The following is a 10,198-nucleotide window of genomic DNA, read 5'->3' as shown; positions in this document are numbered from 1 at the left end:
AGGTTGTTTCATTTCAAGGAACCTAAAATAAAAAATATTGTTTACTACTTATAGATTTATAGCTTCATATGTTTAAACGAAGTTTATAAACATTCATACCCATTGTAGTGTGTAAACAAAAATTTTTAAGTGAATAATTTGATAATTAACAATTCTAATTCTTTTGAAATTTGTATTCCATGTGGATCTGATGCATGAGCTACAACAAAATTTATGTTTGCTTTTCTGTTAACACCAAGTTAATTCAAATTTCGAATCTGAATAATAGTCCACAATACATATTATACCATTTTTATTTGAATAAAATACAAGCTCGAGCTCTATCTGGAATTATGATTTAATATGAATAAATTGTAATTATTAAACTTACATGGATAGAAAATTCAATCGTTTAAGAATTCATCTATCGAACTTAAGTGAACCCAAAATCCATGATTTTATTTTATCTTACACTGCCATGTTCTGAAGCTTTGAAGTAAGGCGCATGATTTTGTTTTAAATTCTACTTTCCCTAATATATTTATCGAAAATTGTCTGGCTTAATCACAATTTTACATGTATTGTATTTTAGCGGATCACTAAAATTGGTTTTTACCACATTGGCAGTTTAAAGCATGTTTGTTCTTCTGAAATACATACTGTTTTACATAGTTTTCGTTTAATTTTTCATATAACAACAAAAAAGTATTTTCATTCGAAATACTTTTTTATATATGTTTCATTATATCGAATCGCTACATCCATAAATGATGTCACGCTGTTAGAGGGTAGGTATAGTACACGATTCTGAGGATTTTTCTTTGTAAACACAATGTTAAATGGAAGGTGGAAGAGGTATAATAAAAAAATCTCATGACGTAATTGACGTAAGACGTGTAATATTTATTGCAAGTTATTTCTCCCATAATTTTCTATTAAAAATATTTTTAAAAAGGATAGAAATGAAGCTCTGGACTTCGTTTCCGATCAAAACTTGTTTCTATTTCTCAGTCACATGTGCATGAAGTTTAAAATATTTGGTGTAATTTTTTATAATGTAAATACTGTGAAATTGGTCAAATATTTCTGTAACGCCATTGACTAATCTTTAATGTGATTTTGTATTATTTTATTTTATATTATAATTAAATTTATATCTGCTACAAGATAAGGATTAAAATCATTAAAAATAATACTAACTGTTATTTTCACCTTATAATTTTCTAGATCTACCGACCAAGAGTGAACCGAAGAAATTAACAGGAATATTGGTTGATGGTTTAATTGATTACGAAAATGACGAAACTTTAGAAATCAAGGAAGAAATCATCCAAGGTATGATTATAATCAAATAATTAAAGTATTTTAACTATAGACATATGAAATGAAATGTTTCATATTACATTTTGGTGCATTTTTCAGATCAAGAGACTACAGGCGAAAATCGTAATGAAAAGTACGAATCGAAATTCTGTACTATCTATATGAAAGAAGATAATATTTTTTCTGCTGAGAACAAATTGCAGAGTCAAATGAAAGAAAAATTTCCGGATACAAAACATAAACCGGAAATGAAATACAAATGCGAAAAGTGTGCGCGAGGCTATAAAACTAAATCTAGCTTGTATAATCATAAATTACTCGACTGCAATATCGTGCCACAGTACAGTTGTGGATTTTGCAGCAAATCATTTAAACGGAAGTCTAACATGAGTCGGCATGTGGGTGCTGTACATCTTAAAACAAATTCACAAACACCACAAACTAGTTATAATTGCAGCAAGTGTTCTCAAAGTTACAACTGGCTAAATGGTTTATATCGACATAAACGTATGGAACACGCAGCAGTCACACAAACATTTTTTTGCGATTCTTGCAATTATACAACGAATCGCAAAAGAAATTTGTCAAGACACATCACTTCACGTCACCTTCAGACATCGAAATTAAGACATAAATGCGACAAATGTTCGCGAAGTTACAAATGGCTTAAAGATTTGTATCGACATACTCGCTTAGAACATTCAGAAGGCAAACCGCCACAATTTAATTGCGACATTTGTGATTACCAAACGAAACGCAAACGTGACTTATCATTACATATTACTGCAGTACATCCTAATAAGTAATAATTATTACGCACATAATATGTCTATCATTAGCAAGTTTCTCATACTGATTGAAAAAAAACTCTTTCGGGAATTAAAGTAGACTCTGATTTTCTAGAAATATATGTTTACTCTTCGTCAATATCGAAATAAATTATTTTTTTATTAACTTTATATTTATTACTGCACGTTTTGTTTATTTAGAAAGCCATAGGCATGAAAAGGTATAGATTAAGGACAATTTTTGTTTTGTTTAACCGACAAGCGTTAGTAATATTTCACCAGAAAAATTTTGTGCGTTGAATTAGTTTTGATAATTTACGCTAAAAATTTTTTATTGTGTCGGACAAATATAAATATATTTGATCCGAAGTTAATAAAATAATATTTCGGCTTTGCTTATTAAAATTCATATTCGTTTTATTGTGAAAATAAAAAGTCTTAAAAGACAATATTGATAATTAAACATTCAAATTGTCGAGATTTTGTATCGAATTTGTGTCCAATAAATGAGAATATTAAATAATTCCTTGTCGCATATTTCGTCATGATTTATAAAATTCTGCTTTATTTTGTTTTTTATTATTATAGTCACTTTTTATACCCTTGAATTACTTAGTCTTGCATCCATATTGTCATTTTCACTCTACGATATTTGAATAATTTTGTTCCAGGAAAAAAGTTTACTTTTCAAAAAATATTGATTGTAAAACTTATAATGAAAGAAGACTGAATTGAAAAGTCTAAACGCAATGTTTGGCTAGAAGAATTTCGAAAAAAACATGTTTAAGAATTCAGCTAAGGAACTTCCCCAAATTCTTCTTTCCCTAATATTTATTTTACCAAAACCCATATGACATAATCGCTATTTTATATTATTTTTATTCTTCCGAAATACCATGTTACAGCATTTTCATTTTAGCGAACCACTATTTTACATAATTTTATATCGCATTGTCATTTTAAAGCATGTAAAGCGATGGAAATTTCTTCTTTCTGTTTTTCATTTGCAATCTTTCCATTCATACAAAGTACTATTGTGCATGGGTTATTAATTGAATCTATATCTGGCTACAGTATAAGGATCAAAATCATTGAAAATTACTAATTTTAATATTCACCTTATAATTTTCTAGATCTACGAGCCAAAAGTGATTTCGAGAAATTTACAGGAGGGCAGGATGGTTTGTCACATTTTTGTACAACTACTGAGATTTCTTCGGATAGCAAGTCTTGTGCCAAGACTTTAATTGAGTACGACATTGATGAAACCTTAAATATCAAAGAAGAAATCATCCATTGTATGTGTATATTCACATAATTAAAATATTTAAAATATAGAAATATGAAATAAAAACTTGAAAATTATATTTTCTTACATTTGCAGATCCAGAGAGTACATCCGAAATAAGTAATGAAAATTATGAATCAAAATTATTCATCGTAGATACGAATGATGATATTTTTGCTTTTAAAAAGAAACTCATCTCACGATTCAAGTGTAAATTCTGCGGCAAAAAATTTACACGGCAATGTAACATGAGGCGGCACATTGGTCTCGTACATCTTGAAAGCAACTTTAAAGTATCGCAAACAAGGCATAGTTGCGACATATGTTCCCGAAGTTACATTTGGCCGAGTGATTTAAGTCGACATAAACGCTTAGCACATGCATCACTCATACCACAATTTGCGTGCGATATTTGCGTTTATAAAACGAATCAAAAAAGAAATTTGTTCAAACACATTTCTGCACGACACTCACAGGCATTTAATTTAAGACATAAATGCGACAAATGTTCACGAAGTTATCGTTCGTCATGTGGTTTAAGTGAACATAAACGTTTAGAACATGCAGCAGTCATACCACAATTTTTTTGCGATGTTTGTGAATATAAAACGAAACGAAAAAATATGTTGTCAAGACACATTATTGCATGCCACATGCAGACATCAGAATCAAAGCATAATTGCAACACATGCTCGCGAAGTTATCGTTCGTTAAGTGGTTTAAGTCAACATATTCGTTTAGAACATGCAGAAGTCAAAGTACTATTTAATTGCGATATTTGTGGTTACAGAACTAAACGCAAACCTAACTTGACAAGACATATTACTGCAAAACATGTCAATAAGCTATATTTGTCACGCACGTGAAAATTGAGAAAAGTCTTTTGTGCATAAGAGTAGACTATATGGTGTTCCGGTAAAGAATATTTACGTTGCCTCGATATCGAAATAAATCAGTTTTTTTTTAAATATATAATTTCGTTTTTATGCATTTTGTTCATTTGTAAAGTTATTGGTATGAGAAAGTATACGTTAAGAAACATTTTCATTTTTATTAACTAACAAATTTTAATAATATTAGACCAGAAAGGTTTAGTGCACTGAGGTCGTTTTGATAATTTAAGCTAAGAAATTATTGTTCTTTCAGAAAAATATAAATATATTTCATTAGAAGTTAATGAAATAACATTTCAACGTTGCAAGAAGTATTTTATTATTAAACTTTGACCAAATTTTCTGAAGGATCATTTAAAAAATAAAATACCCGAAATGTATTATTATATGAAACATTTATGAGAATTTGAAATCAAAAATATTGTTCACTGCCTGTAAATCTATCAAATCTTCCATGTAAACAAAGTTTATTAAAACTTATATCCATTTTAGTATGAAAGCAAGAAGTTTTAGTGACTGTTTTTCTGTTAGCGCCTAATTGATTTAAATTTCGCTTCGGAATCATTCCCTACAATGTGTGTAATGCCATTTTTACTTGAATAAAATCCAAATTAGAGCTCCATGTTGAATTATCATTAAATATAAATAAATAATATTTATAAAACTTACACAGATATAAAACTCAATTTAAGATTCTAAAGGGAAAACTATGTTCAGAGGCGATCCGAAAGAACCATGTTTAAGAATTCATCTAACAAACTTACGTATTAAAAATCCATCATTAATCATTTTCGAACAAAGAAAGATCTGCACGTTAAAAAATACTTAACCTTTATTGCTAAAATCAAAACTGATATTGTTCTTACTAACACATTATGATTTTACTTTACCTTACTCATCCATATTCTGAAGCTTTTAAGTTAGGTGCATGTTTTTTCCAGATTCAACTTTCCCTGGTATATTTGTCGAAAATTGTATGGCTTAATTAATATTTTACAGAATTTATACTTTATCGAAATGTTGCAACAATTTCATTTTACCGAATCACTAACATTATTTTGTTACCAAATTCCAATTTTGAAGTGTGTTTGTTATTGCAAAATACATACTATTTTTCATAATTTTGGTTTAACTGGCTTTGTTGACTTTGTTTAACATATGGTGTCGAATTTTTTTCTTGTTGGTTTTATTTTACATTCTTTTTATTCATACGAAGTACTATTTTACATATTCGCATTTAGGGTCAAGGAGAAGAATTGGTTCAGAGGATTTTTCTGCATGCACATAATGTTAAATGGATGGTAGCAGGGATGAAAAAATAAAATAGCGTGACGTAATTTATGGATGATGCCTAATAATAATTTTAAATTATTGTCTTTATAATTTCTTTTAAAAATGGAAGAAAGGATAGAAATTAAGCTCTGGACTTGGTTTACGAACCCAAATTTGTTCAGTTTCTGAGTCACATATGCATGAAGTTATGAAGATGTTGTTTACTTTTTTATGATTTTTATTCTGTCCAAATTCATTATAGTCTGATATAAGTTATTGCTATTATTATTATTATTATTATTAACAATTGAGTTACGCTCTACTGCATGATTTTTTCGTGTGCCTATCTTTTTTTTAACGAAATGTCGAATCTCCTTATAGAAATAGAGAACAAAATCCTGAAATTCATTAAATAATTCTGTAACCATATTGATTTATATTTTATACGATTGTGTATGGGTTATTAATGAAATTTACATCTGCTACGGGATACAAATGAAAATTATTAAAAATATTACTAATTGTAGTTTTTATATTTTAATTTTGTAGATCTTCCAAGTAAGAAGAAGCCGAAGAATTTAACTAGAATTTCGGATGGCGGGCAATCTTTTCGTACAACTACTCCCATTTGTTCGGATAACAAGTCTGATTCGAAGACTTTTATTGAATACGATAATGACGAATCTTTGGAAATCAAGGAAGAAAACATCGAAGGTATCAGCAAATCCATATAATTAGAATACGTTAATTATAGAAATATTAAATGAAACTTGCAATTTACATTTTGGTTCATTTACAGATCAAGAGACTACAGGCGAAAATCGTGATGAAAAGCACGAAACGAAATTCTGTGCCGTATATATGGAAGAAGATAATATTTGTTCTGCTGAAGATAAACCGGAAATGAAATACAAATGCGAAAAGTGTGGGCGAACCTATAAATCTGAAGCTAGTTTGCATGCTCATCAAACAATCGACTGCACTAGCATGCCACAATACAAATGTGAATACTGCGGCAAACAATTTAAACGAAAGTCTAACATGAGTCGGCACGTGCGTGCTATACATCCTCGGGTAAATATATTTGGTCTGGATTTTGTCTTGAATAAACGCTAATTCAAGAAAATTACAAGTTATTCTAGATTTCTATCTAGTGAGGTCGAACCAGACTATTCTCCATGTCTTAAGACGAATATTTTCAACTTGAAAACAAAAATTGAAGGCTCGGAAACCAAAACCGGACAAGCGCTCGAGCAGTAGCCAGGAGTGGGGATGACGCGCAGAAAACGCGACGAAAGAGAGAACGGATTCCATTCCCTCTTTCGTAGAGTTTTCTGCACGCCATCCCCATTCTTCGCTGGTGCTCGAGCGCTTGTCCGGTTTTGGTTTCCGAGCCTTCAGTTTATGTTTTGAGACGATATTATATTATTTAGAAGGAAACTGATAGATTTGTACCTCGAAGAAAAGCCAATAGGCTCGAAAGGCCTCCGAGGCTCATTACTAATCCGCTTCAAATTTTACAAAATGCTTATATTATTTATCACTATGATATTTATTTTTTGTGTAATAATAAATAATCCTTTTTTAAATATATGGTCCGAAATTTATAAATGTATTTCGCATCTGAATACTTCTTAATACAACATATTACACCACCTACACCAGAAGAAAAGGAAAATCTTAACCACATCCAGAATTTGACATGTAAAAATTACTGGAAATTGAATTTTCATTTGCTCTAGAAAATTACATAGTTCTAGTAGTATATTTTGTAATTATTTGTAAAATTTTATTGCTTTTCATAATCTTGTTTTGTCATAACAACCAAAAAAAATTTACTTTTCATAAAAATACCGATTATAAAGCTGATAAGGATACAAGACTCGATTGGAAAGTCTGAATGAAAACTTTAGACGGAAGATTTTCGAAAAGAAACATCTGTACGAAGTAAAATAATCAAAATCTATGATTGATCATTTGTGTAAAACGCATAATCTGTACTTTTAAAAATATTTAACCTTTAGTACTGAGATTAAAACTGACATTTTTCTTATTCGAGCATTATAATTTTATTTTACCTTACCCAAATTCATTCCCTAACATTTTATTTTACCGACAGTTGTTTGATTAATCACTATTTCACATTATTTGAATTTTACTGAAAAAGAATTTTTACATCAGTTTGATTGTACCGAACCATCTATGAATGACGTCACGCACTTGGAAGGAAGGGGAAAGTTGATTCTGAAGATTTTTCTGTAAATAATATTTTTATTATTTTTCTCATAACTTCGTTTGAAAATATAAAAAGGAGAAAAATCAAAATCTGAACTTGTTTTCCGATCGAAACTTGGATCTTTTTTTCAGTCACCTACAGATGAAGTTCAAAAGATGTTGTGTAATTATTTATAATGTAAATTCGGTAATTCCATTCACTAATATATGACGTGATTTTGTTTGGTTAATTAATTAAATCTATATCTGCTGCAGGAATAGGATTTAAATCATTAAAAATATTACGAATTGTAATTTTCAATCTATAGTTTCCTAGGTCTACATGTCAAGAGTATCCGAAGAAGTCAAAAGGCAGATTGTATGGTGTCTAATATTTTTGTAAATGTAATCGCATTTCTTCTGGCAACAATTCGAGTGCAAAGACGTTAATTAATTACGACAATGACGAAAGTTTGGAAATCAATGAAGAAATCCTTAAGGGTGTGAGTAAATTTGTACTATTCAAATATTTTAACTGTAGAAATATGTAACATATCGACCTTGTTAAAAGTCATGCATTATTAATTTTTTTCACCTTTACTAAAGGATCGTTCTGTAATTAAAATAAAGTGAAAAATTATATATGAAACGTTTTAAGCAAATAAAAATAGAAAATGGTGTTAAGTGTCTATATTGTTGTAACACCATGCGTACATATAAACGAAGATTATTAAAATTTATAGCCAATTCATTGTGAAAACAAGAAGTTTTTTAGCAGATTTTTAATAATGAAAAAGTCAAATTTATAAGAATTATGTAATCCTTCTACGCCCAACATATCAGCTATATCCGAGGCTACATCGAACATGATCCCAGTGTTTTTCTGTTAAAGCCGAGCTAATTCGCATTTCGCATTTGGATAATTCTCAAGAAAATATAATTATACAATTGTTAATTTAATGAAAGACAAATCAGAGCTACATCCAGAATTCAATATGTGAAAATGACTGGGTAAATTGAGTTTTTAACCGCTAAAGAATATTAAATAATTTTTGTCGCATATCTTGTAAAAGTTCCTAAAATTGTGTTACTTTGTTTTGTCTTATTGTTTTTATAATCACCTCTTATCCCCATGCATTACTTTATCTTGCAATCTTCATTATCACTTTTATTTGACGATCTTTAATTATTTTCTTCCAGAAAAAAGTCTACTGTTAAAAAAAATACCGATTGTAAAACTGATAAAGATTCAAAATTATAAACGGGCTTATAATAAAATCTGTAGCTGCTACTGGATAATGATAAAAATCCTTGAAAATATTACTTATCGTAATTTTCTCTTCATAAGTTTCTAGATGTACATTCTCAGAGTGAGCCAATGAAATCAAGAGGAAGACGTGGGTTATATTTTTTCACAACCAATCATATTCCTTATGGCAATCCTACTGCCAATACTTCAATTAAATACGAGGTCGACGAAACATTGGAAATCAAGAAAGAAATCTTCAAAGGTATCAGTAAATTCGTATAATTAAAATATTTCAACTAGACATATGAAATTAAAACTTGCTAATTAAATTTTGGTACATTTTAAGAGCAAGAGAAAAATGCGAATGAAAATTCTTTGCCGTAGATTTGGAAGAAGATAATACATCTGCTGCTGAAAGTGAACTATGGAGTCAAAATGAGGAGAAATTTCGCGAATCAAGACATAATCTATGAAAGAAATACAAATGCGAAAAGTGCGCTCAAATCTATACTCGTTTATATAGTTTGACTTATCATCCAAAATATGAATGTGACGTCATGCCACAATTTATTTGTCAATTATGCGGCAAACAATTTAAACGAAAAAATCATATGAGTCGTCACATGCGTCTGGTACATCTTAAAGGAATATTGGCCTTGGAGAAGGATTGGATTATTAAATTCTTATTAATATTTACTGAATGATTATTTTCTAAGTGAAATAAGATATAAATATATGAAACAATGAAGTTGGTTTTAAAAAGTTCACGAAGTTTAGTGCATGTAAAATTATAACTCTATTCGTGTAAACGAGGTTTTTCATAATTCATGATTGAATCAATGTAAAAACAAGACATTTCAGAGGACAATCATTGTAATTTAACATTTTGTTTATCAATAATTTAATTTTCGTTCTAGGTCTATTAAATGAGCTGCAAAAAAATGATCCCAGTGTCATGTAGAATTGTGATACAAAATAAAATTTGATATATTGTGTCCTTTTTTTTTATATCAGTGGGTGAGATATAGAAATTTGGCTTTAAAGACACCTGTGCTAGAAGCTTTTCTTTTATCCCGATATTTCTCTGAATAACTCTACCAGGTGTATACATATGAAACCGGTATTGCCATCTAGCGGCCAGTAGGCACACTTGTAGGCACTGTCGGAACTTACCATTTGTGCTAATTGGCGT

At 29.6% G+C, this 10,198-nt stretch overlaps 3 protein-coding genes across 3 annotated transcripts; all 3 read left to right on the top strand.

Annotated features, from left to right (window-relative positions):
- Positions 1-818: 818 nt before the first annotated feature.
- Positions 819-2,441, top strand: LOC117182796 (zinc finger protein 736-like). The gene is made up of 3 exons (XM_033375903.1): positions 819-834; positions 1,207-1,314; positions 1,402-2,441. The coding sequence occupies exons 1-3, from the start codon at positions 819-821 to the stop codon at positions 2,106-2,108; spliced, it is 831 nt and encodes a 276-aa protein (XP_033231794.1). The 3' UTR covers positions 2,109-2,441.
- Positions 2,442-3,227: 786 nt separating this feature from the next.
- On the top strand, positions 3,228-4,891 carry LOC117168542 (zinc finger Y-chromosomal protein-like). Its single transcript, XM_033354278.1, has 2 exons — positions 3,228-3,388; positions 3,475-4,891. Exon 2 carries the CDS (start codon positions 3,627-3,629, stop codon positions 4,242-4,244), a length of 618 nt encoding a protein of 205 aa, XP_033210169.1. The 5' UTR covers positions 3,228-3,388; positions 3,475-3,626; the 3' UTR covers positions 4,245-4,891.
- A 1,107-nt stretch (positions 4,892-5,998) lies between these two features.
- Positions 5,999-6,751, top strand: LOC117182795 (zinc finger protein 708-like). The gene is made up of 3 exons (XM_033375902.1): positions 5,999-6,002; positions 6,093-6,257; positions 6,343-6,751. Exons 1-3 carry the CDS (start codon positions 5,999-6,001, stop codon positions 6,657-6,659), a joined length of 486 nt encoding a protein of 161 aa, XP_033231793.1. The 3' UTR covers positions 6,660-6,751.
- Positions 6,752-10,198: the final 3,447 nt, after the last annotated feature.

Source organism: Belonocnema kinseyi, chromosome 2 (assembly GCF_010883055.1).
Source record: "Belonocnema kinseyi isolate 2016_QV_RU_SX_M_011 chromosome 2, B_treatae_v1, whole genome shotgun sequence".
NCBI lineage: Eukaryota > Metazoa > Arthropoda > Insecta > Hymenoptera > Cynipidae > Belonocnema > Belonocnema kinseyi.
The sequence above is the reverse complement of the archived record's forward strand: the minus strand, read 5'-3'. Positions and strand labels throughout refer to the sequence as shown.

Excerpts from the sequence above, each read along its gene's own strand:
- LOC117182796 (XM_033375903.1), top strand. Across the intron at positions 1,315-1,401 it reads CAAGGAAGAAATCATCCAAG|ATCAAGAGACTACAGGCGAA; the intron begins GTATGATTATAA and ends TGCATTTTTCAG.
- LOC117168542 (XM_033354278.1), top strand. The coding sequence starts at position 3,627 with ATGAGGCGGCACATTGGTCTCGTACATCTTGAAAGCAACTTTAAAGTA.
- LOC117182795 (XM_033375902.1), top strand. Across the intron at positions 6,258-6,342 it reads CAAGGAAGAAAACATCGAAG|ATCAAGAGACTACAGGCGAA; the intron begins GTATCAGCAAAT and ends GTTCATTTACAG.